Source organism: Cuculus canorus, chromosome 23 (assembly GCF_017976375.1).
Source record: "Cuculus canorus isolate bCucCan1 chromosome 23, bCucCan1.pri, whole genome shotgun sequence".
Lineage (NCBI taxonomy): Eukaryota > Metazoa > Chordata > Aves > Cuculiformes > Cuculidae > Cuculus > Cuculus canorus.
Genome location: NC_071423.1, coordinates 1,768,424 through 1,782,563, shown reverse-complemented (window position 1 = coordinate 1,782,563; position 14,140 = coordinate 1,768,424). Strand labels below are relative to the sequence as shown.

General features: G+C 46.6%; 1 protein-coding gene across 8 annotated transcripts in view; it reads left to right on the top strand.

Moving 5' to 3' along the window:
- ARHGAP32 (Rho GTPase activating protein 32) overlaps positions 1 to 14,140 on the top strand; it is a 274,980-nt gene that overhangs the window by 90,678 nt on the left and 170,162 nt on the right. For 7 of the 8 annotated variants that reach the window (XM_054086884.1, XM_054086883.1, XM_054086888.1 and 4 more), the window contains exon 2: positions 13,904 to 14,012. In XM_054086884.1, coding sequence (XP_053942859.1) covers positions 13,905 to 14,012 — 108 coding nt within the window. In that variant the 5' untranslated portion in view covers position 13,904. Of the gene's footprint in view, positions 1 to 1,223; positions 1,342 to 13,903; positions 14,013 to 14,140 lie in introns of those variants that run through there. The other variant, XM_054086887.1, reaches the window with a different exon arrangement.

The following is a 14,140-nucleotide window of genomic DNA, read 5'->3' as shown; positions in this document are numbered from 1 at the left end:
CGTAAGCATCTGCTTAAATATCACCGAGCCTTGCTGCGAGGTTCAGGGCAAGCTGCTGCCGGAGCACTGGGGGGTTCCCTCTGCAGCCAGGCACAGGGGCGGTTTGGGAGGGCAGAGGATTAAATGTTCTTGGAAAGCTGTTGGCATAAAGGTTTGTGAGGGAGAGAGTGGGTGCAGGAGGGTGTTCGAACGGAGCAGTGAGATCTGCACAGCTTGCCTTGCCTGTCGGGTTGGACACTGTGTGTAAGAGATTACGTGGGGAGAGCTGTTGCGCCTCAGCAGACACGAGAGAGCCGTCCTGGGAAGTTATGCAAGTAAATGAACCAGGTTGTGGAGAGGAGGGAGCTGGGCTCTTCTCCCAAGTGCCAGAGGACAGGACAAGAGGGAATGGCCTGAAGCTCCGTCAGGGGAGGGTCAGGTTGGATATCAGAAAAAAATTCTTCATGGAAAGAGTCATCGGGCACTGGAACAGCTGCCCAGGGAGGGGGTTGAGTCGCCTTCCCTGGAGGTGTTTAAGGAACGGGTGGATGAAGTGCTGAGGGACATGGTTTAAGGGAGTGTTAGGAATGGTTGGACTCGATGATCCAGTGGGTCCTTTCCAACCTGGTGATTCTATCATTCTGTGAAATTGAGAGCTTGAATTTCATGCTGTTTCCTCAGGAGAAAGTAGAGGACGTGCGGACATATCATGACATTCTCTTGTCGCGGCTGGAGAAGGGGGTGACTGTCCTGCCTTCCCACACTCCTGCCCCTTTCCGAGGTCGTGCTGGATTCCACGAGCCGGCATTTTCCTTCTGCTGTGTACTTTTCTGACTTCTGTCCTGGCTGTAACTTCCCATCACCAAGCAGAGTGAGTGCTCTTTGCAGAGCAACGCCTGCCTGGCGGAGGTGGTGGGGAGGCAGGAGTTAGGGCTGGGTTTCCTGCTCCAGGCTGGGTTTCCTGCTCCTGGCTGGCTCAGGTGTGCTGCATGAAGAACGGCTGGGGAGGAGAAACAACTTTGTGCGCAGAGCTCATGGGACCAGGCAGGATTCCAGACTGGGAACTCTTCTTGCTTCTATTTATTTTACTTATTTTTTGACGGTAGCTCTTATTTCTTATAGAAAAGACTTTTGTGGCTGCTGCTATATTTTTTTCTTTTTTTTCCTGTTTTTTTTTTCTTTCCTGCTGAGTCATTGCACAACTCCACAGTCATTTGTGGGGCTCGCTTCCTGGAGCCTTCAAGCGTTTGTCAAGCACCTTTCTTCTTCTCTCCTGCATTTCATGTAACTGCGCTCGCTTCCAGCTCCTCTGTGCCACGGAGCCCTTTGCAGATGGTCCCACGGTATCGCTCTGTGATCGGGGTGAGTGAGGCAGTTTCTCCTGTGCTCAGTAAACTGTTATCCTGTGATAATGTTAAAGTGTTGAAATTATTCCTTCTCCACGAGGCAGCCTGTGAATGCAGCTGTGTTATCTCCGAACTGAGGGGAGAAAAAACCTTGTTTGCTTTTGCTTTTCCATGCATTCCACTGCTGGCATCTGCTTGGGCAATTAAACACCTTTCATATTTTTCATTCTCTATAGTGCATTAGAAATGGGGTCCTCGTTTTGTTCCTCTTTGAATATCCTTTTAATTTGTCTACAGAGGTGTCATTCACCTTTTTCCCCCTCTTTCTTTCTTCCCCCTTCCTTCTGCCTTTATTACTGGGTTGATGTTTCAGGGACTTTCTTGGCCTGCCTGATGTAAAATTAAAGAGGTTACCTAAAACCACAGAACTGTGAGGCTGTGCAATTAATATACTTGGTTTTAACAGGGTGAAAATCCTCAGCTGACATTTTATTCCGCTTTACAATGTCCTTGCTCTCAGTCGCAGGTTGTTTTTATGTGGCCATGGTTTTATTGCTCATAGTTTGCTTTTCAAGTAAAAATAATAAACAGAAGTTTGTTTTTTTTTCCCAAACTGTTTGTATTTCAGATGCTTCCATCCCAGTTAGTTAGAGATAAGAAGAACCAATAAAGCTGTTCTTTTTCCTGAGCTCTGGCGTTCCCAAAGCATTTGGGTGATGCTGCATGATGAAGCATTGCAGCTCGCACACAGCATTTGCAAAGCTGAAGTGAATGTCCCGACCTCTCTGCTCAGCGTGAGGAGCGACCCGTACACATCAGGGTGTGATTGGCAGGAGTCCGCGTGAGGCTTCACAGGGCAAGGGGTGGCCCAAGCTAAGAGAGGGTCTCCAAGGAGCGTGTTAAGGTCTTGCTGAACCTTTCTTTGCCGGAGCACGTCCCAGTGCAGATGAACTGAATGGATGCTGTTGCTGGGCAAGGTGTTTCCACCCTTGGGCCAGCAGGAGTTCTTGGAGCTGTGTTCAGGGTTGCTGATCCAGTGGGAAGCTGGTCCTTTTCAAAGTCCATTTGTTTTTCCTCCAGGACAGTGTCAGTAGAGATGGGCCAGGTAGCTGGGGAGCGGTGGGGAGCTGTGCCTTATGGAAACAGCAGAGCCCTTGCCGGGCTTCTCCCTCCTGGCTGGATAGAAGAGCTATCTTGGAGCTGTGCTGCACGAGCACTCTGATAGCACCGACTTCTGCAGCCCACTTCTTGGAGGTTTGCTGCTCCTTTTAAGTCTTCCTGTATGTAGCTTATAGCTTTCTCTTCCCCTTTCTCTTTTGAAAGAGGTGCAGAAGGTGATTAGGAAGGGGGAGGAGGAGGAGGAGGTCTTGCGTAAACCTTGGTGGTCAGAGCCCCAGATTGGGAAACAGCAGACTTCAACGCGTCTAAGCCTGTGTGACTGTGCTGTGCGAACACCCTGATAAACTGCTGGTGAGCTGGGCTGGGGGGTGTTTGTCTCTTTGGCGTAGGGCTGGAAAGCTTTGTGGCAAGGATGGGATGAGGGGAGAGTGCTGCGATCCTCTGGTCTGCACAGGAGGGGAGTGTTCTCCCTCCTCCTGATTTCCTTCCTGATAAGGTGTTTGGTATTTACATGCCTTAAGATAAAAGCTGTGCTGCTGTGAATAGACTTTTTGGTCAGGAACTGTGAAACTGAAGTTATTTTCCTACTTTAGGCTCAATATTCTTCTGAAACATTGTACCAGTTACCTGGGCTGTTGGTTATTGGGAGCTTTTGGAAGATGGATGGAGGTATTCTCTTTGCTCACCTCTTGTCTGCTTTGGTGTAGATGGTCCTTGCCTTAACATTTTGAGTCTCCTGACATATTCCAGTACAGCGTTTGACCTAACTGGGGTCACTGGGCAATAATGCTTATTCTCTGAAGCCCTTATAACGTAGGTTACACATGGTATTTCAGTGTTGTTCTGCTCAGCAGCCTCTAGAGTTAACGCTTTTGGTTTATGATGTGCCATCTCCCAGCGTCTCCTCCAAAAAGAAAAATAAATCTAAATTAGACTGAAGCCTTGCCTAATTGTTCTTTCTCTATTCATCTCCGTGGCAGCAGGAAACCTAGCAGCAGGGTTTCCATTCACTGCAGACATGTGTGCCAGCTCAAATGCTTTTGTACCCAGGATGACGTGTGGGTGTTGAAGGTAAAACTGATTGGACCTTAGTGGCTGCAGCTGGATCCTTGAGAGCTCAAGGCATGGGAGATCAATGATCTCTTTCCTGGAGGTTGATTTGGAGGCTTTTTATTCAGTGAAAAAATATTTATCAATGGCAAATTTTCCCAAAAGAGCAAAGGAAATGTGTTTTGGTTGTTAAAGACGGCATCGGAGTGTTTCTGTTTGGAGTGCTGGCATCGGTTCTGCACAAGGTGGGACTGTGAGACGCTGTGACCCCTACAGTGCCTTTAGCTGCTGCTCTGTGTCCTGCGCTCCGGTTCTGCTTCTGCTCGTCACCCTGACACCCGCCTGTGGCCCTGCTGCCACTTCCAGTTCCTCAGCTCGTGCACCAGAACCGTAAGTAGCAGAGGCGCCAGGCAGGTTAGTTCTGGTTAGTGCTTCGCTTATCCCGGATAGTGCTTTGCCCTTCCAGTGTTGCACTGGCCTTGGAATGGGCCATTTGTTTGTGACACACGTTCCTCTGCCGTCCAGAAACAATCGCAGTGTGCTTTGCACATTATACCCATAGGACCCCCACCTCCAGTTAATTCCATTTAGCTGGTTGAGAACAACCCAGTAGGAAGTATGATAGTGGAAACTGTTAGTGGTGCCCTTGAGGCATAGGAAGGGCCGAGCAGACTCTGTTAGTGTTGATGCCGTGTCAGCAGCGGTGGCACAGGTAGGAGTGCTGCTTGAAGTGTAATGCGAGGGCTGGCAGTCAGTTACGGCTAAGTATTTAAGTTGGAATAGCTGGAGCTACTCTCTATTTATTTGCTTGTGCTTATCTTTCATTATTTGTTGGGCTAATCAGGTTCTGGTGTCCTATTTCCATTCTTTTCCTTGGGACTATTCACTAGTGAGCCTGCTTTGGGTGGTTTTCCCCCCGCTCTGTACTCGTGCCGTGTCCCGCCGCGTACATCCAGCCGTTCCCGAGTGTGTCGGACAAGTGGAAGATGCAGTGCTAGGTGGGCAACCGTCTGCGTGTGAGTTAGGGACAGGATTCCCTGCTAAGCAGCTATTGGGACAAGCTTTGAATGTTGTTCCAGGCTATGAACAATTCTCACTTAACCACATGTGAGGCTGATTACTTGATTGCACTTGATCATTCCGTGTGCTGGAAGCATCCTTTTTCCAGTAAATGCTGCTATGAGGAAAGATAAAATTCGCCGTGACTTTGTGTGGATGCTGAACTAGAAACAAACAAGAGATCAGCACAGAGGAGTGTCCTTGCCTCTCGGTTTAGGTCATCCTTTACAGTTTCAAGCATTTTTTGGTCTTTGCTGTGCTCGATTAGCTGCAGACAGATGGGTTTTATTCCTGTTCTGTGTTACTGTAGTAGTTGAAGACTCCAGTGAGGATCGGAACCGCTTTTGCAGCGGAGTCGAAAGGGCAGGAGCAGCCATCCTTTCCCATTCCTCTTCTGTGTTGAAACTTTAGCTTAAAGAGCTGCTTTTAGCTATTTATTAATTGCAGATGAGAGGTTAGTGCTCTTATTTTTGTCCCCCTAGAGGCAATTTTCTTTAATACTTTTATATTTGTTCCAGAAACAAACAACAGAAATCCAAGCCCAGGGCTGGATGATTCTGATTGTTCAGTGATTTCCTAATTCCTTCTTTTCTACTGGGCAAAATTGATAAGAGAAATCTATTCCTGAGGACTTCTCTTATTGCCTAGCACTGTGTCCTTCTGAAAGAAAGTGGCGAGCACCTGCTAAACAATGTCTTTCATGTGTTGCCAAGTAAAAGGGCAGGTTTGTTCAGTTCTATGTACATGTGAAAGCGTAAGGACTCTGTGTTTGTTTTTATAAAGCTCTTTAATAACAAAGAACATGGCTCAGAGCTTGTAAAAACTGAATATTCCAGGAACTTATTCTTTTCATAAAATGTTTAAACATATTTCAGTTATGCAAAAGCTGAATGCAAATTATTCCGGCCTATGTCAACAGAGTTCTTGGGCGCGTGTTCCGATCCCTTCCAGAGCTCGAAGAACACATCTCTATACTTCTGTACTCTGAGGTGGGTGGTACTGAGTTGAGACATAAAATACAACCGGGTGAGACAAGAAGCAGTAAACGAAGCTGCCAAAACTATGGCAGAAGACTATCATAAAGAGGAGGGGGTCTGTGACCCCGGTTGCTTTCATATTTAGGGAAGATTCACCATGGGTGGTTTGAGGTTGATCTCACAGGATACCTGCACATTCGTGTGTTGAGGAAAGAAGACAATAATAGCTGGGGTTTGGGTCTTGTGTTTCAGCATCCCTCCTTGCCCCTTATGGACATGAGAAGAATCCCTTTGGTTCCACCACCCTGCAGTGAGCAGAGACATCTTCAACCAAGTCAGGTTCCTCAGAGCCCCATCCAACCTGACCTGGAATGTTTCCAGGGATGGTGAATCCACCACCTCTCTGGGCAACCCGTGCCAGTGTCTCATCGCCCTCATTCCATAGAACTTCTTCCTGAGATCTAGTGTGTATCTCCGCTCTTCTAGTTTAAAACCATTTCTCTTTCTCGTGTCACAACAGGCCCTGCTAAAATGTTTATCCCCAGCTTTCCTGGAGCCCCTTTCACCACTGGAAGCTACTCTAAGGTCTCGCTGGAGCCTCTTCTTCTCCTTCTGAACAACCCCAACTCTCTCAGCCTGTCCTTGTACAGGAGGTGCTCCAGACCTCGGATCATCTCCTTAGCTTCCTTTGGACTTGCTCCAATAGCTCCATGTCCTTCCTGTGCTGAGGACTCCAGAACTGGACACAGGGCTCCAGGTTGGGTCTCTCCAGAGCAGAGCAGAGGGGCAGAATCCCCTCCCTCACCTGCTGGTCTCACTGCTTTAGATGCCGCCCAAGAAATGATTTGGCTTTCTGGGCTGTGAGCAGGCATGGCTGCATCGTGTTGAGCTTTTCATACACCAACCCCAAGTCCTCCTCAGCACGGCTGTTCTCCTTCCCTTCATCCCCCTGTGGTGACACCGGGGGCTGATTTCCAGCTGCCTTTACTTGAGCCCTTGCACAGATTGCCCTCCGAGCAGACCATTCCTTGGAAGGGATGTATTTCCTGAATAGCTGCTTGGCTGCAATAAATGTTTTTTTCACCCTCTGCTCGCTCGTGCCACCAGTTCACACCCTCACCTACTACAAGTTAAAACCCACTGATCTAAACTTCTAAAACTAGGCAATAAATAGGGCCGTATTGTCGCGGGTGGCTCCCAGAGTAACTCAGAGAAATTTAGTTTGGTTTGTGCTCGCTGCTATTTGAATGATATTTCAATATTTCAGATGATGTTTAAATATTCTCTCAGTGCAATATTCTGCTGTCACTCTATTCGTTTTTCCTCGCGCGGTGGCTTCCCAAACAATTGAATTTTGGCTCCCTGACTTCTGAACTTCCATCAAAAGTAGCAATTACATCTTTCAACTTCGTAAAATCAATCACAGTAAACCATTTAGTTATGCCACGTTTTCATTTTGTGGTCAGGGATTAAATACGATCCATTTACCGTTTGTTTATTTACGAGGTGGGTTTTAAGCTGACTTCATAGCTCTTTTCTATCTTCACTTTGTATGATTTTTGAGGCAGACTTCAGAAATCTTGTTTCATATAATGCAGATAGAGGTAATGTAATCAGTAAAGGTGTTGACAAAGCTGATTTAAAACATGGGGAATTAAATCCTCTCTCAGGTCAGCGCTGTCAGCCTTCAATTCCCGTCTCTTGTTTCATTTGTCCCGGGGCTCTCGAGCTATCTCTGCTTTCCATATTGCGTGAATGTTTTCTTCCTTTCCACTGTGTTAGTTTTAATTTCATGGACACAGAGTTTACTTGGAAAATTGGGTTGGGGGGAGGGTATGCGTGCTTTGGGGTTTTTCCATCTCTCTCATGGCATTTCCCTTTTTTGTGCGTGTGGTGTAATTTTAAGATCAGAAAAGATGCATCAGTGTTTTTCACTTGATTCCAGCTTCTTGCTCAAGCGTTTATAAGCTTTGGGCCAAATCTTAGATCTTGTTTCCTAGTTTTTCTACCTTTCCTCGTGGTGATAAGAGATAACCTCTGTGATGTGAAGGGTCATATATTGTATAGTGACATCTGCAGTTCTTTACATCTATTTTCTTTGTAGCATTATGACACCTCAGCTTGATCACCTTCTTTTAAACCCTTTAAAGCAGAGTTTCCAAGGTGTGTCTCTTCCGATTCTCTGTTGCCTTTGCTTTCCATGCTCTGATTGAGAGTTGTGGGACTGAATCCTGGGAGCTCTGTCCTTGCTTACACTGGGAGAGACAGGGGTGCCGCATCCTTGGGGCCGGAAGCAACCTGATCCAGTGGGAGATGTCCCTGCCCAGGGCAGGGGGGTGGAACTGGAGGATCTTTGAGGTCCCTTCCAACCTGAACCATCCCATGATTCTATGATCCAGGTCAGTGGATCACCAGTTCAGATCCATCCTTGAAAGGTCAGTGTGCTCAGCACTGGTTCGAGGTTTCTGCGCTGTATCTTGCCTGTAGTGAAGTCCTAAAGCCTAAAATAGACCCAAATCTCATTTATCTGCAAAGTACTCTGTTTGTTCGTGTGATGGTGCATGTCATCCGCTGACTCCTGGACCTGCAGTGTCTGCGTTGTGGCTCTGCTTTGACCGCTCTCTCTGTCTCGCATGGTCCCTGCTAGCAGTGGCCAACTGAAGAGTGCTCAGTGGAGATGAACACAGTTGCTGGGAGCATGGAAGGTGAGCCGAGTGGATGGACACGTCCCTGCGCAGTGCAAAGCGGTGCAAAGCTTGACCCGCGCTTCCTTTTAGTGCCCTGGTGAAGGTTTGGCTATTTTGGCCTTTTGCGCAGCATAAACACCATTGGCTAGAAAACCAATGAGCTTTAAACACTGGATAAATTTTTGTCAGCAGAGACCTTATTTAGTTTTGGCTGTTTGGATAGAATTCATATCTCAGAAAACATCACTTCCTGCGGCACTTAGTCCTCTGCAGTCAGTGATTCTGTGCTTTTACATTGACTGAGGAATCTCCAGGCCCAACAGCAGTGCTGCATGAATAAGAAATAAACTAATAAATGGGTTGTCATAAGCTCTCTCCTCCTAAGTTGAGGTCAGAAAGAAAAGTCATTTGTGGGAGAAGCAGCAAGGAAAGCTGGAATGCCCTGTGTCCCCGGGGAGGAGCACAACCTGAAGAACACGCTTGGCATTTAATTTAAAATATATATATAGCTGGTCCCAGGTGAATGTGTCAACCGGACAATTAACTGTCCAGTGTGGGGAGTCTGACAGTCAAAATGCATCATGCTCCCATGCGAACCATGAGGCACCTCTGGAAGTCATTTGTCAGCACCGTTACGTCTCCCAGAGGAGAGCTGCTAATCTGCTGGTCACCAGCATCCAAAGTCCATGCCAGTTGTGGCACTCCTGCTGGTGGGACACGTGAATGCCAAAGAACCTGAGTAAGGGCAACAAACCTTCTTGGAGAGGTCGCGTGGTGCTTTGAAGCTCCTGCTTTTTTCTCCTCTTCTGTTTAATCTTTTTCCACAAACCCACTTTTATCATTCTTTCTCTGTTGTGCCAGCAGAAGTGTGGAATTGCATCCGACAGGTGGATGTCGGACTCCTTCAGACCCACAGAGAATATCATTGATTGGTGGAAATACTATCGAATATTCGTATTATTTTAACGCAAAGTAGCAGAGGTTCTGGCCATCAAGCTGAACGTTAATTTACTCCTCCTTTAAAGCACCTGTGCTTGTCTGCTCCAGGCACAGAGATGTGCTCCTCAGCGTTGGCAGGAGGGACTTCACGCTCAGTAGCACAGGACCAAAGGGAGCCCTCTCAGGAGAAAGCACCGACGCATTGTCATTCCTGAGGAGCAGATACGGAAATACTGTGGATGGTGGGACCAACACATTAGATCTGAGAACATGGAAAAGGATGAGATGTTTCCTTGATAACAATCATATCGTGTAGAGTTGTACAAGCTCTGACTTGAGATTCATCAGCTTGACCTACCAGAGAACTTTGAAGGGAGGGTGTGAATGCGGGCTGTGCCTTTTGTGAAATGTCCTGTAAACATTTGTTCCAGTACATTTGATTCTCAATTTACAATGAAGAAGAATTCATTCATCTGAAGGGAGATTGCTTAATGGCCTCTGTAGAGCCAGGACTTTTATTAATATAATGGTGTCACATTCCATCTGAAGGGCATTCAGAGCTGTTAAATGTTGAAGAAGTGGCATTTTACTGCATTTCTGTTCTTATGGCGAGGATTAGATTTTGCGGTGAATTCTAAGTCATTTATATCTCCCACAAAATGGCCAAGTGTAGGGCTCGGAACAGAGCAGCTTCTTAAATTTGTTTAGCCTTTTGCATCTCCAGAATCAGTAAGCGCTTGAGGGACCCCACGTATTTCATTGAATACAATCACGGAATGGTTTGGGTTGGAAAGGACCTCAAAGCCCATCCAGTCCCACCCCCTGCCATGGGCAGGGACCCCTCCCACTGGATCAGGGGCTCCAAGCCCCATCCAACCTGGCCTGGAACCCCTCCAGGGATGGGGCAGCCACCACTGCTCTGGGCAACCTGGGCCAGGGCCTTCCCACCCGCACAGCAAAACATTTCTTCTTAAGATCTCATCTCAATCTCCCCTCTTTCAGCTCAAAACCATTCCCCCTCATCCTTTCCCTGCACTCCCTGGTCAAGAGCCCCTCCCCAGCTTTTCCTTCCAAGATTAGGATTGTATTGAATGTAGATTAAGATAAAAGCAACCACGTTGCAGGAGAATCTATTTTGCCCCTGACCCGGGGAACCCAGGATGACTCTGGGAGCTCCGGTTTCATTCTCTGTGTCATCCCTGAGCATGCGGAGTTCTTGTAAGGTCTGTTGAAACCTTCTATAAAAGGAAATATGCTAAGTAGCTTCTTGTCTTCCTCTTCCTCCCCGTCTCTGGCGTTATAGTCACTAGACTGAATATATAAGGGACTAATTTTACCTGCAGCATCTTCAGCCTTCCTTGGTCTCTTGTCTTGGATGGCATGGAATTGAATAGTTCCTATTAAAGATGAATAAAGGTTCGCAGTTATTGAGTGTTTATAATTGTGTTAGAGAGGAAATTGTCCGTATTGTTTCCAATATTTTTGTAGTACTGTCACGAAGTATTTAACTTCCATCAGCAGTAGAATCTTCCATTAATCAGCTCTGGGAAATGCTTGAAGAAGTGAGAATGAATATGCTGTTTTACACCCGGAGCTTTGCTTATTTCCAGTGAAAGTCCAGAACACCTTCCATGCGAGGAATAATAGGACTGTATTCCAGGGTCTCAGTAGGAAGACTTATTGTGGAGTTTTGTGGGCATAATCAGATTAAACAATAATGTGAGTAAATAGATGAGAGTGTAGCGAAAAGAACTGGGTGCTACAACATCCTGGTTTTTCCACTCTGAGCGCAGAGACTTGGACCTTGGAGCTGATTCCCAAGGTTATTTTAAACCAGAACTTATCCTTCTCTGTGCTCAGTCTCACCTCGCAGCCAACAGCAGCATCTGAAGTGTCTTCCCTGTAACCAGGCTGAGGGAGAGTTTGTGTAATAGGTAAAGCGTGTTTCTGTGCATCTATTTCATAATCTTTGGGTGAAGGAAGGGCAGTGGAAGGCAGCGTTTCAGACGTTCAGAAAATGTGCTTCTTGAAAGGCAACCACATTTCTGATCAGCAGTCCAGGAGGAATTGCCGTAAGCCTGAGAGGTTGTGTAGTAAATTCATTTGTAATCCGAAGCACCGATAAAGCTGTAAATTCAGCCTCGTTATTTTCAAGCCTTTACACTGAGAAAGCGTGCGTTGTGATAAGCTTTTTATTTCAACTGTACTGTAGAAAGGTGCGTCTTGATCGTATTACCCTTCCTTTTGTTTCATTCCCTGGTGGAATTAGGCTAAATGCTGCCTGATGCTATATTGGAAAATGAACACATCTGTGGAAAGATGTGTTCGGAATCCGTTTGTACAACTGCAGTGTTGCCAGTCCCAAACATCTGGAAATCCTAAGGAAAACCTTATTGTGCCTTTTTCAAAATCATGAGGTTGATTTAAAGAAAGAAGGACTTTTTTGAGTTTCTCTCTTTGTCGAACCACACAATTTGCTTTTCTCTGCAACGAGCAGGCTTTGGCTTTCGCTTTCCATTAGAACAAGTGGTGAACTTCTGCTGTGGTGAAGCTGGGGTTGAGTGAAACAGCCACATCTTCTCACTCCCAATAGACAAAGAAGGAAAGGTGGAAGAGCCGCAGCTCTGAGCATTGAGTTTTCACGTTTACAAAATCAAATTCTTTTGAACACGTATGTTGCAAAGGTGCGAGTCTTTCTTCTGAGCTGGTGTTCCACCTCAACGTACAAAATCAGGGTATTTGCCTGCAAATTTTCCTGCAGATGAACACAACTTTCACTATGGGGATGTATTTTGTCTTGCCTCGTTAGGGCCAGCCTGCTTTGGGCTGGTGATGTTTGTGGTGGGAACGGCACATGGAACCAGTTAGCAACATCAGCCTCAGTTTCGAGTCCCATATTCTCTGGGATGTGTTTTTTATTAGAGCAGAAATGTGATCACAAAGTGAGGTATAAAATTATATGGGATATAATTGTGTAACCCAGCCGTGCTATTATTGCGAGTGTTAATTGCTGCATTCTTAACCCTCAGTAGGCTACAAAGGGGAGTCAAATACTTTGGCTCAGCCACTTGTGTCGTTGTGGCAGACGTCGTGGAGGGCTTTCAGGGCTTCAAGTCTGGAGCTGAAGCAAAAGATTTCTTTTAAATGCCTGTCACCAGGCTCGTTCTGTCAAACGGTGCATAAATCAGTACATAAATTCGTTGAGTTTAGCGAAACCAACCCTGCTGTGCGCCGTGTTGATTACCAGAATGGATACTCAAAGGAAATAAATGGTGATCTATTAATAAAATCAAAGCCTGTCTGAGTCTCATGTTTAATGAGACTGGAATGAGTAATAATAATGGCCTTTGGTACTTAAGGTCTGTGTCATAATCCCTGAAAATGCGCATTTATACATCCTGCGAATGCCACATCTCGCAGCGCCTTGGCTGTACGGCACAGCCGTCCTGGGGACGGGCTGAGGAGCTTTGGGAATGCTTCCCAAATGTTGATTTTGAGCCTCTGATCTCTATACAGTCTTGCAATATACTTCCCAGGGTATTTGAAAGATGACTTCTTATCTGAAGAAAAGTTTACTGTGATAAAATGAGACTGGTTTGAGCACATCCCTGCAGAGCTGGGGCAGCGAAAGGCGCTCATTTTCAGATAGGATCGGTGAGAACTGAGGGACCTGATGGCTCAGGACTTGGGAAGGAGGTTCAGGCTGAGGTATGGACACAGCACACTGTTTTGGGCAAAACATGCAGTGACCACTATGGAATCCCATGAGTGCATTTCTTCTTCATTCTTCTTTTTCTTCTATTGTTTGCCTGGGCAATAGAAGCTATTTTCTCTGGAATGGACTGAAAAATACTCCTCTGTATTTTTCTGTGTTTTAAGACTCGCAAATTGTGCAGTGATTATAGGAAATTATCCCTTGATTGGTTAGGACGTGCAGATTTCTCTCCAGCAAGCTCTTGTCCTGCTGTATAATGGAGGACGTCAGAGAAACTTGGAAGTCTATAAGGTTTCTGGATTTATAAAGGCATTTATATTGCCACAAAATTGAGCATCATAACATACTGCGTGTGTTACCCAGACATTGAACAGGAGCCAGCAGTGGCCTTGGTGGCCAAGAAGGCCGATGGCATCCTGGCCTGCATCAGGAATAGTGTGGCCAGCAGGGCCAGGGAAGCAATCCTTGCCTTCTGCTCGGCGCGGGTGAGGCCAAACCTTGAATCCTGGGTTCAGTTTTTGGCCCCTCGGTACAAGAAGGATGTTGGAGCACATCCCGGGGAGGGGAATGGAGCTGGTGAAGGGTTTAGAGCCCAAGTCTTGTGAGCAGCTGAGGGACCTGGGGTTGCTTGGTCTGGAGGAGAGGAGGCTGAAGGGAGACCTCATCCTCTTTATAACTACCTAAAAAGAGGTTGTGGTGAGGTGGGGGTTGGTCTCTTCTCCCTGGTACCTGGTGACAGGACAATGGGAAATGGGCTCAACATGTGCCAGGGGAGATTTAGGTTGCATAGTAGGAGGAATTTCCTTACTGAAAGGATTGTCAGGCATTGGAAGAGACTCTCCAGGGAGGTGGTAGAGTCACCATCCCTGGAGGTCCGTAAAAGATGAGTAGATGTCATACCCGCGGACATGGTCAAGTGATGGACTTAGCAGGGCTGGATCGATGGTTGGACTCAATGATCGTAAAGGTCTTTTCCAACTAAAACCATTCTGTGATTATCAGAGTCTCAAACCTCTCTGTCCTCCTTTGCAGAATGATGAAGTCCTCTGTACATGCAGAAGAAGATGACTTTGTGCCAGAGCTTCAGAGGAGCATCCATCCCCGAGAGAGGCCGGACTGGGAGGAGACTCTCAGCGCTATGGTAAACCACCTTGTTGTCTTTTCTCCGTGCTGTTTTTGCAGCTCTGAACAATCCCCTCTCACAGTCCAGTTACACATTGATTTAATAGAGTTTTCACATTTTAAAGTGGATTGTGTAGTACTTTTAGC